This window comes from Pteronotus mesoamericanus, unplaced genomic scaffold (genome assembly GCF_021234165.1).
Source record: "Pteronotus mesoamericanus isolate MK-2021 breed Mesoamerican mustached bat unplaced genomic scaffold, CSHL_Meso_final contig_105, whole genome shotgun sequence".
Taxonomy (NCBI): domain Eukaryota; kingdom Metazoa; phylum Chordata; class Mammalia; order Chiroptera; family Mormoopidae; genus Pteronotus; species Pteronotus mesoamericanus.
Window position 1 is genome coordinate 4,227,031 of NW_026555006.1, and position 20,433 is coordinate 4,247,463.

Genomic DNA, 20,433 nt, shown 5'->3' on the forward strand with positions numbered 1-20,433 from the left:
TCCTATTTTTATACATATCAATTCAAATGTGTTCTTTTTCTTATATCCTTTATATTTGACACATGCATTTGAAAAAAATGTTATTTTTCCCAATCTGCTTTTCTTTTGACATTATGATAACTTTTACCACATGAAATGTAATTAAATATGTTTATCTTATACAGCTCTAGATTTCCTGTAATGGTAAAAAAGGTTTCCCCAACCCACAGATCATATATGTATTTTCTTAATATTTTTTCTAAAATTTTTATTTTTTCATGGAAGTGGAATTTAGTCTTGCATTTAGTGGTCCAACATTTTCTTCAAGAAAGACACATTTGTGATGGCACCATTTATTAAATTTACCACTGTTTATCACTGAAATACAAACTTTTTTCTTTTTTTTAGATACTATTTTTGAGAGAGAGGGGAAAGAAGGGAGGAAGAGAGGGAAAGAAACATCGATGTATTAGAGAAACATAAATTGGTTGTCTCTCACATGCCCCAACCAGGGACCTGGCCCACAAGCCAGGCATGTGCCCTGACTGGGAATCAAATCGGAGAAACCTAGGTTCAACCCACTGAGCCAAAGCAGCCAGAGCTCTTTTATTTTCTCATACATTAAAATCTCATTTACACTAGGAACAATTGTAGGGCTTTCTGTTCTATTCCACAGATCTATTTGTCTATTCCTGTATCAATGGTATAGACTTGATTAAATCAGTTTTACACTGGTAAAGTAGGTCCCCCTCTATTCTTTTCTTTCTGAGTTCTTCTGACTATTCTCAAACATTTATTCTTCCATACAAATCAACTTTGTAAAAATTCTTGGTAATTTAAGTTAAAATTACTGTACATCTGAAAATTAATTTAAGGAGATTTTACATTTTAAGGATATCATGTCCCTATCTAAGAGCTTGGTGTCTTTGCATTTTCCAAAAATTCAAGAGTTGCCATCAATCACTCACTTCCCCTCACCTCTCATATCCAATACCTCTTCCAGTCGGGTGTGTGAAACTTACCCCAAATCTGTCTACTTTGCTTCAAATCCACTCTAATCTTACTACAGTTATTCATAACTATTCTGTCCCCACATATTATAATTTATGCAACTGGTTAGGTATTTTTTTCTCCTGTTTCACTCACCTTAGCCCAATAGCGAAAGGCTAACACCAAGGGAATAAAGACAGGTTCCATTTTGCCAAGAGCGGCAAGTAAATCAGTAGTGAGGCATGCCATATCATTTCCTGCACTCACTCTACAAAGTAAACCACTGTGAATGAGAAAAAAAAAATTCATTATATTAATATTTTAAAAAATGAGAATACTTCAAATCCTGTGGTTATCCTTTCCAGTCACCATATTTTAATACCTAAGAAGCCAAAATAAAAACAAATGTTTTCATAAACTTAGAGCTAACTGAAAACTATGTATCAGATCCATCACTAGCATTCCATACAAAGATGTTTTAAATGTTCATTAGTACTTCAGAAATAAATTTTGACTTCATTTACTATTTCAGGTAATAAGAAATTAATTCAAAAGCAGCATTATAATTCACCAAAATTTGATTTATATGAGAGAAAAGACATTGGTTCTGTCAATGTTGAGTACTACGACATACTTTATGTATGTGAATTCTTTATGATAAAAACAAAAAATGAAATTCTGGACTAGCTGTACTTTTTGAATCTAATTTTTTCCTAAGTTTCCATGATTACTGATATGCTATTTTTAGATCAGAGAAGACAAAGTATGTACTCTATCGACCCACAAGTAATGCTTATAATATGTAAGTGAAAATAGGAGCTACCTTAAATGAAGTAACAGAATTGTAGTAGAGATATTTTAGTGATGGAGAAGAATGTACCATACTTTACCGTGTATTCACACACACTTTTATGCCCAAATTTTTGAGAGAAAAATAAGGATGCACATTATACATGGGTAGTATCTAAAATACCTTATATCTATTCTTTTGTTTTGTAATTATTTGTTACATAAAATTTCTTGTACCACCCTGGCTGGTGTGGGTCAGTGGATTGAGTGCTGGCCTGTGAACCAAAAGGTCACTGGTTTGACTGCCAGTCACGGCACATGCCTGGATTGCATGCCAGCTCCTAGTTAACCAATCAATGTATCTCTCACACATCAATGTTTCTCTCCTTCTCTTTCTCCCTTTCTTCCCCTTTCTCTAAAAATAAACAAACATCTTTTCTAAAAAAACTATTAAAAATTTCTTGTACCACAATATGTTCAAAAATTAATGCTAAAATTCCTTTATAATACAAAAGACAAGTATCTAAGTATAAATGAATAAAAAAATTGAATTAGAAAATTAAAATGAAAGATTTTTTTCCCTAAAAGTTTGGGCCAAAAACATGGGTGTGCATTATACATGAAGGCACATTATACACAGCAAAATACAGTATCTGAGGTTGCCACAGAGGCAAATTAGACACGAGGTAATGAAAAAAACCACTGAAGTCAGAGTATCTCCATTCCAATTCTGATTTTCCCACCAAATGATGTAAATTTGGACAAACTGCTTACTTGTCCTCTAGGTCTCAATTTTCTAATTTAGAAAAAAGGGAAACCATCTCCATAGATGCTTCTAGCTTTGAATAAGAAAATATTGTAATCTTAAAATATAAGGTATACAGGTTAATAATCGATTAAAGAACACTTTATTATTTCTGCAATGTTTCCAGGTCTCCCACATTGATCTAAAATAGAGTTAATTTAGTTTCCTTTTCCCAAGGTACTTTGCTCTCTTAATCCTGTAGACATCTGACGAAAAAAAGCAAGATTAGTCTTCAATGACTCATTTAATTTCAGTGAACAAAAAACTAGAGTCTGATACACTGTGAGCTCCTTGAGGAGAGAGGCTATTTCTCATTTATGTTTGTATCCCTACAGGAAAGCATTACCTAACATATAATAAATGTTCAACACAGTTAGGTGAATAAACTTGAAAAAAAATAAAAAGTTCAGCCTCAGAGTGTTTTATTTTTTAACTGTCTTCTTGTTCTATTTCTCGTTCACATTCATTTCGTAAAGCTGCTACTTTAATAAGTGCAAACTAGCTTTGTTATATTAATCCAAGGAGAAACCTAAAACAAAAATTTTCCCTCTTAGAGATATGTTCACTGTATACTTGGGTGTTGCCACTATTTTTAAAAATACTTTTATTTCTTCTTCATTGTTACTAACCTCTTCCGATCTTTGCATACCACAACAGGAACTTTTGCATGAAAATCAGATTCCACGTCTATATATAATGCTGAGAGAAAAAAAAATAAAACAAGTAAGCTAATGTCAACATCTCTCAATGTTTACTCCATAGTAAAAATTAAGGAATAGTTTCCTTCTAAGTATCACTCTTACTGCCTCTGTGGGACTATCCACTCTTCTTGTTACAAACATCAACCCAACAGAATCTCTTACCTCTCTTGGTATCATTTACTGTATTATCATAATACACACAGGCACAGTCCAAAATACTGTCTGAAAATTATAATCACCTTAAGAAAAAATGTTATAACATCCCTAAAAGGTGACTATATCCAAGTCAGTATATAATCTAATCACAGTTGTTAAACCTTCATAGTTAGTAGCAAGCAGGAGGCACCACTTACTTCAAAGGCTATTTCCATAAGAGTCCCGATATAAGAACCTACAATGCTTTGCAAATTTAGTTCTTTTAAATATCTGTGCAAGTAAAAGGCTAACTCTGCTACCTCCATTTATCGTAAACACATGAAGAGTCTGCCCAATTAAAGCTCCTAAGAAAGCTTAGGAGCAATAAGCTTCTAATAAAGTGAAACACACTTCCACTCTTAATTCCATCTCCACATTTCCTAGGTAGGCCCCATGCCATAAATGTCTAATCTGAATACAAAGAGATGCATTAACATTATTTCTTTTTGAGGTTTAAAGAAAATATCTTAGTAGTACTTGCTGGAATTACTACTTTATTTTTTTAATGTGCTGAAGACCTATATGTCAGGGGTTGAATTATGCTTAATATATTAGGAATAAGACACAAAGAACTAGTTGTCAGGATTTTGAAAAACAAATATAAAAACAAACCCTGTAAATGACAAGATACGGGTCTTAAAAGAGTACAGTGAGGGCATTAAAGAGGAAACAAGCAATTTTACAATCAGACTGCATTTTGTATATCTATGTTATGTGACTTAAGGTGATCTATTCATATATTTCTGTGGAAAAGACATATTTAAAATATTTTTGCTTGACTGATACCTTCCAGTGAGCCTGAAGAGGTAAAAGCTCTGTATTTACCTCTTATCTATAATATGCTTTAGAGACAAATATTTATTAAGAAATAGAAGGATATTAAAATCCCTTTACAATAATGACTTTCAACCTTTTTTATCTCATGGTACACATAAACTAATTACTAAAATTCTGTGGCACACCAAAACATATATTAATTTTTGCCAATCCAATAAAAGAAATAGGTATAATTTTGATTGAGTCACCAAAAAGAAGTAATAGTAATTACCTACGCCTTTTGCTCCCAAGTGACTTTTTAAAAATTCAGGTGCCTATGCTTCTATACAAGGATTTGTAGTACCAAGAATTAACCAATCACATGCAAACTTATTATGCAATATGACTGATTAGATGCAACTCTATTATGTGACCTATATTTATGGTTCAAGACAGGGCATTCACAGTGGGGTGCTGTTGCTGTGTTGGCTGCTTTCACTTTTTATTTTGAGATTTAAAAGAAAAGAGGTCAGCATTCCTAATAGTCAGGTACTGCATATTTTAAAAATTCTTTAAACACTGGTTGAAAATCACTGCTTTACAAGATAAATGGACTAAACTAATCCCTACAATTAACTTCCCAGAAAAATGGCCAACAAGAAACTGATAATGGAGAGCTTAGGGGGCAGAGAGAGAACAGAAGTTTAGAACTGTTATTAGAGCTAATAAAAGTGTAAGGCTAAGGTCAATAAGCTATCCCTCCTAAATCAAATTGCAAACATTTTTGCCAGTTACTTTAAATTCATAAAATCTAAGATGACAACTGTAGTAATAAAGATCACAGCAGGAGAAATTTAATATTATTGTATACCAGGCACTTTTCTAACTACAGCTTACAACTTTCTTATAAAAATGGCAGTATATTATTGCCATTTTACAGATGAGAAAGCTGAAGCATGAATATTAAATAACTCATCAAAAAACGTACAACCAGCAAGTAGTAGAACCAAAATCTGTGCCTAGAAAGTCTAGCTCCAGATCCTTAGCTCTTAGGCATTTACTTTCTAACAAGAAAAGCAGTAAGTAAAAACCAAGAAAATGATATTATAGATTGTATTACATAACCTGAGGCCTGGTTTGGGATACTTGTAATTTTTTAAAAAGTTTATTTTAAAAGTTTTTGAACTATATCAATGTCCTTTTTTACATTAAAAAAAAATCCAGACATATGAGGCACATAGGAAAAGCTTATGATTTGGTTGGTATGACATAAACAATCAAATTAGGTTGATGCTGCTGTAAGTGGGGGAAAAAACATATTTACTCAATGAAGTCACACATTTCCCCCACCAAGTTTCTCCCTAAGTCTTCCTTCATTCAGTGACCTTCCAATGACTATAGGTTTTCTATATTCTTTTACACAAGAAATGCTCATAATATTCAAAGCTAACATCTTTAAAATTACCCAAAAGGTGGTAGATTTTACCTATCAAGTTTAGATACAGTGTTGATCTTACTGATATGTAAAGTTTCTAGTGCAGCCATTAAACAAATACTTAAATATGCATATGTCCATATATAATACAGTGACTCAGATATGCTAGGAGTTTTAGTTTAAATTGGTTAGCCATATAGAAACAACACAATGTGTGTATCTTTAAAGAGAATTTTCTTTAGAAAGACAAGTTAAAAAAAGAAACTCACCACTTTTTTTTAAAATCCCAAGCACTTGTATCAAAAGATCTGGATGATTCATCTAAAAAAGTTTCAAATTAAGTCAATATACTCATTTCAAAGTTCAAGTTGCAGAACTTTAGAGAATTCAATTTCATTAAACATTTAAATAGAATCATGCTCTCTATTTTAAAATAATAGAAACAGAACAATGTTTTATGGTAACACATCTTGTTCATGGAAGTAGAATTTAATAAATCACATAGTGCTATGATTCCAGCAACACCCCTTGAAATAATGAATTCTTGGGTGAGAAAAGATTGTGGAATTTCACAGCACAACAAATGAGAAAAAAAAATAGTTTATCAAATAACTGTTAAAGAGAAGTTGTTGAGATAAATTTAAGGAATACTGATAACTGACAGCATGGCCAAAAGGCTTAAATTAAAATACTACTTTAAATAACAAACTTGCCAAATGTTTAATGTGTGCTTTGCTGTTATTTAAAAGTATTTAGTAATCATACATTAATTTTAAGTAACTGTATCAGACTAGAAATTAAAAATCAAATTTTCACCAAAATCAAACCTCTTTTAGCATTAAGTGTATTCAAAAAATTAAAAACGCATAAAACATCAATTATTTTAAATGTTTGATACGTCAATAGATAAGCAACATTAGAGGTACTAAATAGCATTCATACTTTTGCTAATGGTACTAGATGCTACTTATTAAAAGTACCAATAATGTACCAGGCACTATACAAAAATATCTGGTATATATAATCTTATTTAATATAAAAGTTATTAGCCCTGTTTTAGAAATTAGGAAACTGATGCTCAGAAAGATCAAGTAGCTCGTTCAGTACATCCAAGATTTGAACACTGATTTATAATTTCAAAGTTTTTCCACTTTCTATACTACCTCCATAAGCAATAACTGTTCAACATGCTGAAATACAATTACTTTTCCTTTTTTGGTGTGCAAAAAGGATTAATTCACTGAAATGACTGTTTAGAAAATAATAGTAATAAGCACAAGTCCAGAAACTATTTTTATACATATTTTGACATGGTTATGGTACTTCCAACCCAAAATTGAAATTAAGTGGCACCCTGACTGAGTTCCTCAGTTGATTGGAGTACCACCGGATGTAACAAAAGGTTGCGGGTTAGATCCCCAGTTGGGGCACATACAGGAAGCAACCAATCAATGTTTCTCTCCCACATTGATGTTTTTCTCTCTCTACCCCCCACAATAAAATCAATAAACATATCCTCAAATGAGGATAAAAAAATGTTTTTTAACCTTTTAACTGAAATTGTGTGATAGTTTTTCAATTAAAATTTGGAAAATAAAGTTACGAGTCACATTCAAATTAAGATGCATGCTACATATTACATAAAAGAAATACATTTTCATTTTTGATAGTATCAAGATTGAAAAAAATACCACATTTCCAGTCTCAGTGAAGTCAAAAGTTGGGAGGCGGGGAACACATTAACTTTGAAACCCCCTTAGACTTGTTGTAAGTTGTAAACTTGGGCAATAGGTTGTGTCACAGGGTAGGACTCCTAGGTAGGTTCAAGCAGAAGGTAGGTCATCACTTACTGGGGAAGAGGCAGGGCTTTGAGCTAAGGAAGGGAGATAAGGGGTTGAGTAGGAAGCATGAAAGTCTAAAGAAGAGGCTTGGGGACTTGATGCATCAAGGGCTGGAGCAGAGGCAGAGGAAGGTATGGGTTTTTGCAATCAGCAAGATTTGGGATTTGGCATTCAAAAAATGGCACTACTGAAGAGTTTAGAAATGGCATCATGCATTTAGGAAAGGTGGTCTCCTCAGTACTGGGGGCTTCCATTACTCCAGTTCAAGGACAGGCAGCACCACAGCATCCTGAACAAGGACATTTTGTGTTAGGACACTGCAAGGGAGGGGCTTGGTGTTAAGGACACAGTAGAGGCTGTGGCTGGGAAAAGGGGTGGATTTTGTCCTGGCATTCATCCTTCACTACTGTTTCTCATGTTCAAACTTCTCAGGTTTCTTGCTGATGTGTATAATAGATTCCTCACTGCTTGAAAGGCTTTCTACAGTCTCACTGGACACGCTGAGATCTTCCTGCTCCCTTGCAAGGGCAATGGCCATCAGACAGGCCAAGATGAGGACCTTCAATGGCTCTTAAGTCTAGTCTTAATATGGCTTCTTCTGTAAATCCTTGGTTGTAAGATTTCTATTCAGCCAGTCTTCAGGTGGGTATTTAGGCTGGCTGTTCTATATTTTAGTTGTAATTCCAGTTTGATCTTGAGAGCAGGTGAGTATAACTTCTACCTACTCTGCTGCCATCTTTAACCTTCCTGGTTTTCCTTTTTGAAAGACTGCCTTTCTCTGCTTCCTTTTTTTTCTGCCCCTTATTCCACCTATGTCTGATACCTAGTAGTAGTTTACAAAATCACTGTTTAATCATGATGTAACTTCTATACAGCAGAATTTTATAGTTTCCTACACCTCCTCTAAAAAGATAATCAATAAAAAATACCAACTCATGCCCTGGCTGGTGTGGACTGAGTATTGGCTTGAGAAATGAAAGGTCGCCGGTTCAATTCCCAGTCAGGGCACATGCCTGCACTGCGGGCCAGGTCTCCAGTTGGGGGCATGTGAGAGGCAACTGACTCATGTTTCTCTCACACATCAATGTTTCTCTCCCTCTCTTTCTCCCTCCCTTACTCTCTCTCTAAAAATAAATAAATAAATCTTAAAAAAAATGCCAATTCTTAGTTAAGAACCACACAGTTACAGTTACTTACCTTGGGAGGAAATTTTATATCTATATTAACATCACTACTTTTCAGAGCAAACTTAGTCAGAGATGAGCCATACAACCTAAGTGAACACTCTGGAAAATAAGGAAAAATATCAAAGCATGAAATAGCATGCAAATACGGGAACTTCAAAAAACAGTGGCAGAAAAACAGCATAAATCTCAATTCTATGTCTTCTAATTCTAATACCACAATTATAGAGGAATGATATCCTTTCTAACTGATCTACAAAATAAAAATGCTTCTCAGTTATGGGGTTCAGGAACAAAGAAGAAAGAGAAATTACTCGCAAAAGTTCAGCATTTAAACAAAATTTTAGCAGTAGTTCATTTAGTAACGTCTACAAGTACATTTAACATTTAATGCATTAACAGAAAACAATGTACGACCTCTCCCAACCCCCAGCTCGTGTGGCTCAGTAGACTGAGTGCTGGCCAGGTTCCCAGTTGGGGACATGTGAGAGGCAACCACACATTGACGTTTCTCTCACTCTCTTTCTTCCTCCTTTCCCCTCTCTCTAAAAATATTTAAAATCTTTTTAAAAAGAAATGTACAACCTATCTATAGCTACTGTCACTAAATGCATTTATTTATTTTTATGTATTTACATTTATGTGAGAGATAGCACTTTAAATGGGGAAGGAATCACAGACATTCAATGACAATGCTCTTTAAAAATACAAAGTGAAGCCAAGTCAATTACTATTACAAACCTAAAACCAAATAAATCTGTGGCCTTCAAGAGTTCATACAACAAATTAATTAAAACAATAACATACTACCTACAACACATCTTTCTTAGGCTATCAAATATGTCATTTCTAAAAATTACAATTAGGCAACTTTTAAAAGGATATCAAAGGGCAAATTTAAAAAAGTAACATGATTGGAATGGATCATCAAGCAGGTTTCATTTCTTAGAAACTGTAACTTCATACACAGTTTTTATATATATATAGAAGTATACTTTTGAAGTTCACAAAAGGTCTGAAAATCATTCAAGTTATGAAAATCATAAAAATTTCATTTCTACTCTTATAATAGTGAATTATCCTATATATAACAAATTAGCATTCAATGTATTTTAGGTAGACATTACAGAAATAATAAAGAGAAATAAAAATGTTTTCTATTTTTAAATTTCAATTTTATATTCTTACATATCTCACAATGGGTCTTTATGAAATATAATTTGCCAAAACCCTTTTGGTGGTAAGCAATGTATCTCATTTAATATAGATTTACTTAAATTCAATGCTGATTAAAAAAAAAAAGGGGGCTAAGCATATCATGTTGACATAAATGTCTACCATAAACCTGGCCCAATTCCTCCTTCCACCAAAAACATAAGGTTTCTGTGAAAAGCAGAGTGAAAAAAAAATGAAAAGTACAAATTGTATCTCTAATGCCCCTTCTTAATTTTTCCCCAGGCAAGAGAAATTTTAGTGACTAGTTGTAAGGTATATGCTGATAATATTATAATTAAAACACCCATTCATGAGTCAATGATACTGAAAAATTAATGTAAAATATGTTCAACTACTAAGAAATTATCCTGTTTCTAGCATTTAAAAACTCTCTTTTATTACAAAAAGTATGTGGGGCCAAAATCCTCCATTTTGCTTTTGTGCAATATACACCCCCTGCAAAGTCTTTATAAAACAATTAAATTCATTTACTTTTTTAAGATAAGAGGTGGGAGGAAAGGAAAACATTAAGTAATTTACCCTCAGTTCAAGAGGAAGCAAGAGGAAGAGTAGTGTGATTTTTAAAATTAAATATAAAATGTATTTGTACCTGGTAAAAATGTTGTTATAACCTTTGACATTTCCTCCGCAACTTCCTGACGGACTCTGAGGTCATCATCTGTTATTCCTTGTTCTTTTGCTAATTCAATAATTGCAACACTTAATGCTGCCAAGTGGGCAGGGGAAGGAGGTGGCAGAGAACGAAGCTCACTTTCTTCCTGTTTTTCCTGTTAGTGTAACATTTAACAACAATAATATAAAAAGAAAAAAGATTTCTATTTTAATGTCCTTATATTTAGGAGGAAAAAAAAACCAAATACATTCAACTGCTATGTGCTAGACTCAAGGAACATAGGATATGGAAGTGAACAAAAGAAACAAAGATTCCTGCCTTTGTGAAGCAGATGTGGAAGAATGAGAGGTACTGTGAAGGGCTATTTAATGTGCTATTAAACATTAAAAAATAAAACTTGTTCTTTTACTGTCTGCATAAATTCTGAAATGCCGCATCAAAGCCAAGATACCATAATTATAACACTTAGCTGATAATTTTGTTGCAGCAAAGAAAGGTTCTCTGAGATGTAGGAGGTCTTAAATTATCTCTCATCAGCATATACAGTATCATATTAAATGGTCATAGGAAAACATCCTAGACCAGGGGGAAGCCCAGGATCGCTATGAATGTGGCCTAACACAAAATGGTAAATTTACTTAAAATATTACTTAGTTTTATCATTAAGTTTTATACTAAATTTTATTACTTAAATATGTATATTTTTTATTAGCAATCACAAACTTGGGACCTGCTCAACAATTTTAAAAGATTATCGAAAGGGCAGCTGCATAATTAGGGTTATTACATCAAGACTTTTTTGTTTATCTGTGCTGGTAGATATCACAAAAATTATGCATGAACCTTTTTTTTGCTCATCCATTTTTGTTAGTGTTTGTGTATTTAATGTTTGGCCCATGACACCTCTTCTTCCTGTGTGGCCCAGACACCAAAAGGCTGGACACTTCTGTCCTAGACATTATCATTACTTTGATACGCTATTACAATTGCTTTCTATTTTGAGGCAAAATGTTAAAAACAAACCACAAAAAACTCTCTTCTGCTAAAAGCCTGAGAGACATTTGAAACCAACAAGCTAAAGTGGAAATGTATTACATATATATACAGTGACTTTCTAAAATTTACTATTCTAGTTAAAAAAAATACACGTTAACTGCAAAAACGAAATGCAAAGAAGAAAAATCTCCCACAAGCACATGTCCTACTATTTTCCCTATTTTTTTAACACAGCTGAGACCACACCATTTCTTTTATTATTATAACAAAAGTATTTTCTATTACCACATTTCACTGAAGAAACGATCTTATATTTTGATACTTCAATCTATTCCTGATTTTATTGTTTCCATATTCAGTCTTAACATAAGTTTACCTAAGGCACAAACTAATCAAACATAGGAGGTAAAACAATCTCATTTTTGTAAGTTTCTGTGACCATTTCTGCAACCTTAATTATAATCTAAAGTTTAGATAAGCATCTAAATTTGCAAGACTCTTTTTTTTAGGATTCATCCAAGGTATTAATAGCAATATATTTAATTTAAAAAGATACAAAATTAGCATGTAACAAAATCCTCTTTCATATATATAGAAAATACTTTGAGTTATATTGCTAGACTGTCATGGTAATAAGATGATACAATGCAATTAATGAACAAACTCCTCTACCTATGCTATTAATAAGCCTATCCTACTTCCAGGATGCTGTTCCATCAGTTCCATCAAGCATTTTCATTGATATCCTCTTAACATTGACCAATCTCATATCCTCCTGATATCCTCAGTCATAAATAAGGTCAATGAAGTCCCTGCCCTTAGGTAACTTACATTCTAGTTAGAGGAAACAGACAACAGATAAATAAATGCATAAATATTATCATGTCAGGGAGTACTACGAAGAAAGAACAGGGTAAGAGGCTACGGACTAGTGGAAAAGGGATTTTTTTTTCTTTTTAGAACAGAGTGGACAAAAAAGTCCACTCTGAATGGATAATGTTTAAGTAGACACCTGAAAGAAGTGAAGGAGACAGACGATTTCTGGGGGAAGAGCACTTCAGAAAAGTAAATGCAAAGATGTGGAGGCAAGAAGGTGCCTAATGTTATTCAAAGATATCAATGTGTCTGGATATCAACGTAACAAAGGGGTGACTGAGGAAGATATGAGGTTGAATACGAAACCAGAACCCAAATATTGCACAACCTTATGAAACTTGGTAAGGGCTTAGAAGTTTTCTCTAAATTGGAAAGTCACTGAAGGGCTATGAGCAGGAAGTAACATGAGGTGACATTTTAAAAGAACCACCCAAGTTTCTGCAAAAAGAAGAGATTGTGGGGACAGGAAGAGGTGTAAGTTGGAAATAGTCCAGGTGAGAGATGGTGGTAATTTAGACTAAAGCAGAAAGCATAGAGGTATGTGGAAAACGATAAATTTGGAATAATATTTTGAAGGTAAATTCTATAGAATTTGTTAATGGTTTGACTGGTGTATTAAAAGAAATGAATGAAAGATTAACTCAAAAGAATTTGTCCTAAGCAACTGGGTAAATGATGGTACCTTCTACTGAAATGGGAAAATTCTGCAAATAATTAGTTTAGTCTAGGAAAACTTGACCAAGAGGCAAAAGCCTTCTAATTAGTCTCCCATTTCGAGTCTTTGGCCCTTCATCCCATTCCCCATATCTCTACCAGTTATTCTAATTAAAAACTTTCAATAAATCCTCAACAAGATACTAGCAAACTAAATTCAAAAGAATATTAAAAGAATTATACACCCAAGTGTAATTTATTTCTGGATTCCAAAATACAATATCCAATCAATGTAACATACCACCTTAATACAATGAAAGAGGGAGGAAAATGGCATGATCGTCTGAGGCCAGACACTGCTTGAGGGATTTCAGGAAACTCTGAAACATGAACCAAGACAGGCCGTTCTTACAGAAAAGCTACTGGAAACAGCTTAAGCGGGCCCACAAACTGGGTCAGGCAGGGTCTCAGGAACTCACAGGGGATGAGGGAGAGTGCGAGCCAGGTTAATGGAGACTCAGATATGGCATCCGCCTGAGGTGGGGGAGGGGGGGGGGGACTCCTAGCTCTTCAGGGGGAACTTCCACAGCTGAGATATCCTTCCAGACTTCTTCTGTTACATGAGTGTGTAGAACCTAACCATTCCAAGTCTCCACCCCTCCTACCAGTCTTGATGTTTGTTCTTCTTTCCCTAATTTTAGGACTTCCATCAAGCAGGTCTGAATGATGATTGTTTTGTAGTTTAGTTGTAATGTCGATGTGGTTGTGGAACAAAGCCAGTACCCCATTTACCTATGCTGCCATCTTGACCAGAAATAGTTTAACTTCTTAAAAACTACCAAAATGTTTTCAAAAGTGGATGTACTTCCATATAATCCAGTAATTCCACTTCTGGATATTTATTCGAAGACAACGATTAATGGAATTGCCTCAAAATTATAAACTTCTGATCACTGAAACACACTGTTTAAGAATGACAATATTAGCCAAAACTGGGAGAAAATATTTGCAAATCACATACAAGAAAATGAAAATACAAACTCAAAAAGATGTTTGCTCCCGTATTCACTGCAGCATTATTTACAATACCTAAGACATGAAAACAACCTAAGTGTCCATCAATGGATGAATGGATAAAGAAAATGTGATATTTATAAGCCACTTAACATATGTCTTGAGAAGTGCTTTGGCAGGGGATTCCATTGTTGTGTGAACATTATAGAGGTATTTACATAAACCTAGCCCCCTACACATTTAAGCTAGATGGTATAGTCTACTGTTCCTAGACTACAAGTTGGTACAAGAATGTTATTGTAAAAAATCACACAAGATTAAATTAGGTACAAGAGAAAATGATACAATCAAGAGGCACAGTAGCCCTGGCCAGTGTGGCTCAGTTGGTTGGAGCAGTGTCTGTAAACCCAAAGGTCACTAGTTCGATACCCAGTCAGGGCACATACCTAGGTTGTAGGTTCAGCCCCAGGCAGGGTGTGTGCAAGAGGCAACCAATTGGTGTTTCTCTCTCATCAATGTTTCTCTCCCTTCCCCTCTTTCTGAAATTGATAAGCATGTTCTCAGGTGAGGATTAAAAAAGCAGCACAGTAAACACAAGATATATGAGGCTGTTGCTGGCATGACATGGCATACTGTTTTACAGCAGGCTTTTTTAATAAGTAGAAAAGAGTTCACTCTAAAATAAAAATGAATAATACATAAACAAGTAACAGTCTTTTATCATTATCAAGTATTATGTACTGTACATAATTATATGTGCTATATTTTTATACAACTGGCAGAGCAGGTTTCTTTATACCAGCATCACCACAAACATGTAAGTAATATGTTTCATTATCATGTTATCACAGTAACATGAAAACACTGCATGCAGCCCATGACTGTACAATGGATTGATTATTCAGTCACAATAAAAGAAGGAAATCATGCCATCTGCAACAACATAGATGGACTGAGGATATTATGCTAAGTGAAATAGGTCAGACAGAGACAGACAAATACCATATGATCCCACTTATACTGTGGAATCTAAAACAAGCAAACAAAACTGAACTCAGATAATAAAAACAAACTGGTGGTTGCCAGAATTAGGGGACTGAGTGAAGGGGCTGGAGAAATGGGTAACATTAATCAAAAGATACAAAGAAACTTTCAGTTACAAAGTCAGTCCTGGGGCTATAATATACAACATGGTGACTATACTTAATAATACTGTGTTATACGAGTACATCTGAAAGCTGCTAACAAAGTAAATCTTAAAAGTTCTCTTCTAAACAAAAAACACTTGTAATTATGTGTGGTGCTGGATGTTAACTAGACTTATTGTGGTGATAATTTCACAAAATACACACATATTGAATCATTATGTTGCACACCTGAGACTAATATAATGTTCATGTCAATTACATTCCAATTTAAAAATAACATTAAAATAAACCTTAAAAAAGTGGATGTAGTATTTTACATCTCCACTACTGTTTGAGACTTGGCATTCCTTCATATCCTTGGTATAGCCAGTCTTTTTAATTTTAGCTGTTCTAAGTGTAGTGATTTCCCTAATAACAAATAATGTTAAGCATCTTTTTATGTGTTGGACACATGCATGTCTTCTTTAATAAAGCATCACCTCAAATCTTTGCTCATAATTTTTTTAATCCTCATCTAAAGACATGCTTATTGATTTTTAGAGAGAGACAGGGAGCAAAACATTGATGATTCTCTCTTACATCAATGTCATAACTGAGAAATTTTGGCTAATTCAGGTCACAGAGATTTTCTCCTGGAAATTTTATACTTTTTTGTTTTATATTTAGGTCTATGATTCATTTTTAGTTTTTTCTTCTTTTTTATAAAGTACAAGGTATAGAACAAAGTTCTTTCTTTGCATAGTCAGCATATCTTTGTATATCAAATAAATATCTAATTAGTCTAGAACCGTAAGTTTAAAAGACTATTCTTTCTCCACTGAATTGCTTTTGAATCAGTTGTTCATATACAAACCTATTTCTAGACTCATTATTCTGCTTCACTGATCTATTGGTCTACTTGATGTCAATACCACAGTCTTGATTACTGTAGCCTGATAAGACCTGAAATCAGATGGTGTTAGTCCTCCAACATTGTTCTTTTTCAAAGTTGTTCTGGATCTTTCGCGGCCTTTGCATTTCCATATTAGTTTCAGAACCAGTTTTTTTTAATTCAGGATTTTTTTGGTTGGGATTGTGTTGACTCTACAGATCGGTTTGGAAACAACTGACATTTAACAATGTCAATTCTTCCAATACATAAAGTTTCTCCACTTATTTAGAGCTTTAATTTCTCCTTAACTTTGTGTTTTCTGTACACAAGTTTTGCTTATTTCTGATGTTACTATAATATTTAAATTTCAATTTATAAAGTTATCAATTATCGTAGAATGCAATTAATTTTGCATATTGACCTTCTATATTCTGCAACTTTGCTAAACTCATTCATTAGTTCTAATAACTTCTAGATTTCACTAAATATTCTACATCAACAATCATATTGTCTACCACTATAGTTTTATTTCTTTCATAACCTGGATGGCTTTTATTTCTTTTCCTTGCCTAACTGCACTGGCTAGAACCACTAATACAATGTTGAGTACAAGTGCTACTAATAGATCAATTTTTCCCAATGTTTTTATGGTGAAAAAATATACATAACCTAAAACTTACTATCTTAACCATTTTTCACTGTACTATTCAGTGGCATTAAGTGTATTCATATTGCTCTGCGACCACCACCATCATCCATCCACAGAATTCTTTTCATTTTGCAATACTGACACTATACTCATTAACGGTAACTTCCCAATCTCCCATTCCCCCAGGCTGTAGCAACCACCATCCTACCTTCTGTCTTTGTAATTCTGACTACTCTAAGAAACTCATGTAAGTAGAATCACACAGCATTTGTTTTTTGGGACTGGCTTATTCTGCTTAACCTAACGTCCTCAAGGTTCATCCATGGCGTAGCATATCAGAATTTCCTTTCTTTTTAAATCTTGTTTAACATTCTTATATATATACACATGAAATTCTGTTTATCCACTCATCTCCTGATAAACAGCTGAGTTACTTCAATGTTTTGGCTATAGTGAACAATGCTACAATGAGGATCAATGCACAAATATCTATTCAAAACCCCAGTTTCAATTCTTTTGAGGATATATTCAGACATAAAACCACTGGATCATATGGTAATTCTATCTTTAATTTTTTGAGGAACTTCAATACTGTTTACCAGAGCAGTTACACCATTTTCTTACCTTTTTTCCTCATCTTAGGGAGAGAGCATTCAGTCTTTCACCATTAAGTCTGATAACAGTTAGGAGTTCTTAGATGTATTTATCATTTAGAGGAAGTTCCCTTCTATATCTAGTTTGCAGAGACTTAATCAGGATTTTTACAAATGCTTTTTCAGCATCTTCTGAGATGATCATATTGTGTTCTTTTTTCATTTAGTATCATGAAACACTGCCTGGTTTTCTATGTTAAACCAACATTACATTCCTGGAATAAAGCCCTATTTGACCATGACATGTTTCTTCCTTAAATATTATGTTGGGTTCAATTTACTAAAATGTTTAGAAGTTTTACATTGATATTTATGAGGAATACTAGTCTAAAATTTTCTTTTACTGTAATGTCTTTTTCTGATTTTGGCATCAGAGTAATGTGGGCCTTATAGACATAAGTTCAGTGTTCTGGAAGAGTTTGTATAGAACTACTACAAATACATCAAATATCCTAGAGTTCAATAATGCTATTTTTTCTTTCATTTTTTACAAGGTTTTCCCCCTTCTTTGTTTCATTTTAGGTAATTTCCATTACTATACCTTCAAGTTCGCTAACCTTTTCTTTTACAATGTTTGACCTCCCATTAGTCCTACCCAGTATATTTTTCATCCTAGACATTGTTTTCATTTCTGTATGTTCGACTGAATCTTTTTTATATCTCTCATGTCTCTATTTGATTTTTTGGACATCAGGAATATAGTTATGTTAACTGTATTAACGTCCCCCTATACTAATTATATGGTATAAGTTCAAAGTCAGAATTAATTAGCTAATTTTTCTCTTTATCATGTTTTGTATTTTCCTGCTCCCTTGTATGCCTGAGAATCTCTGATTATATGCCAAACAATTTAAACTTGGGAGGGGGGGAGTAACAAGTATTTCTATTTCTATTAATATTCTCAAGCTTTGCTCTGTAATGACATTAAATACTTCTAAACAGTTTATCCTTTTGGGTCTTGCCTTCAAAGTAGTTTAGTTGGGACCAGACCACATTTAGTTTAGGGCTAAATATTCCCTACTTCTGAAATAAGAACCTTCTAAAAACTCTGCCCAGTGCCCCATAAAATATGAGGTTTTCTGGTCTGAATAGTGGGGAAGTACTATTCCCAGTCCTGTGTGAGCACAAAGCATTATTCTAATTCTCTCAGATGGTTCTTTCCATGGCTTTAGGAAGCTTTCTACACGCATGCACCAATCAATCTTACGTTGAATACTCTGAGAGGGCTTCCACAGATCTCTGGATTTCTCTGTATAGCTCTCTCTTTTTTGTTATTCTATCCTGCAAACTCTAGCCACCGTGAACTCAAGTCCCTCTTCTCAACTCTGTAAGTCCATCAGGTTTCCTTCCCTGTTAGTACAGTCTGAGAACTCTTTCAAACTGGAATTATCATTGGGTCCATCTCATTTCTCTTCCATTCACTGCCTGTCCTTCATTATTTAAAAAACACTGTTAGCTATTTTTGCCTTATTTTATTGTTATTATTTCAAGAAGAAGGTAAACCAGTCTCTGTTACGCAACTTTATCATAAGTCAAAGTCCAGTACAGCTGCTTTTAAGGTCTGTTTGGTTTTTGTAATGTTCTAAAATACCTTATACTATGAGGTCTGTCCGGGAAAAGTCCAGCCATTGTTAATGTAAGGAGAAAGGTTTGTGCTGCATTGATGTAACCTGGCAGCCAAGAGAGTGGACTGGAATGCACATGTGTGAACAATGACAACCTCATTGTACTAGTGAGGGCATTAGACGCCAATGAGTGAGCATGTGTGCTGTGTGGCCAATGCATTCAAAATGACTGAGCAAGTAGGGAAATGAACCTGCATAAAACTTTGCGTTAAGCTTGAATATTTCTCCGTGGCAACTATATGGATGATTCAGAAAGATGATTCAGAGTATTTTGGCAAAACATCAAATCATCCAGGTGACTCAGCCCCTCTACAGCTCAGATTTGGCACCTGTGACTTCTGACTTCCCAAAATTAAAATCACCTTTGAAAGGGAAGCAATTTCAGACAATCAATGAGACTCAGGAAGATACAATGGGGAAGCTGATGGAGATTGGGAGAACTGTGTGAGGGCCCAAGGTGCCCACTTTGAAGGGAACTGAGGTGTCATTGTCCTATGTACAATATTTCTTGTATCTTCTTCAATAAATGCCTCTATTTTTAATATTACATGGTTAGTTACATTCTGGACATACCTCATATAGGTAATGTGCATTGGCTTTAAGTTTCTTGTTTAGAATTTCCTAGGCTTCCTGAAATAATCAGCATCTTTCAACATATTTCTAGTATTTCAAATTTCTCAGAGAGATACTGACTCTCATTAACCTCCACTTCCGTCTCTATTAAGTTTTCTGAAGCTCTAATTAAATCAGAATTGTAGGCTGATAAAATGTGAATGACTTCTTTTCCTTCTTAAGTTCCTGATTTTCTTCAATGTATTCATTTCTTTAAAGGAAAATAGACTGAGCACCTACTATGGGTCAAATACTGTCCTAAGTAATGCAGAAACAAAAATAAATAAGAAATTACACTTGCCCTCTTGAATATTAAAATACTGAAGTCTAAAGGAGGACAAAAGACATTTACATTTATAGTACACTGTGTAAGGTTTTCTCATCAAGTGCTATGGGAGCAGAGAAGGAATACCTAACCCAGACTTGTTGGGAAGGTCAAGTAAAAGGGTTATTTCTCAAAGACAATATACAAATGCAGACTTAAAGATAAGAGGTTATATATTATAACTTTAAAAAGAAAAAGTTAAATAGCTAGAATACTAATTTAAAAAAAAAAAACCCTGCTCATATCTATGTAAATGAAATGCTATAATAAAAATAACTGAAGAATTAAGAATTCTTAAAGTCTCAAGTTTATAAGGCCCTGCATGGTATGGACTTCTTAACTTCATCTCACATCATTTTCCTCCTAGCTTTCTTTGCTCCACTCGTACTAGAACTAGACTCTTTCAGTTCCTCATACACCATGTGCTTTCCTGGCTTAAGAGATCTTTATTCATGCTGCTTTTTCGTGTAAAATACTCAGCTTACC

At 33.9% G+C, this 20,433-nt stretch overlaps 1 protein-coding gene and 1 pseudogene across 8 annotated transcripts in view; both read right to left on the bottom strand.

Moving 5' to 3' along the window:
- The window catches only part of TUT4 (terminal uridylyl transferase 4), an 85,310-nt gene that overhangs the window by 39,289 nt on the left and 25,588 nt on the right, over positions 1-20,433 (bottom strand). For all 8 annotated transcript variants that reach the window (XM_054573139.1, XM_054573131.1, XM_054573122.1 and 5 more), the window contains exons 5-9: positions 10,501-10,678; positions 8,689-8,777; positions 5,920-5,971; positions 3,193-3,262; positions 1,126-1,252 (exon numbers count right to left, since the gene is read on the bottom strand). In XM_054573139.1, coding sequence (XP_054429114.1) covers positions 1,126-1,252; positions 3,193-3,262; positions 5,920-5,971; positions 8,689-8,777; positions 10,501-10,678 — 516 coding nt within the window. The remainder of the gene's footprint in view (positions 1-1,125; positions 1,253-3,192; positions 3,263-5,919; positions 5,972-8,688; positions 8,778-10,500; positions 10,679-20,433) is intronic.
- Positions 7,407-8,428, bottom strand: LOC129069205 (beta-casein-like; annotated as a pseudogene).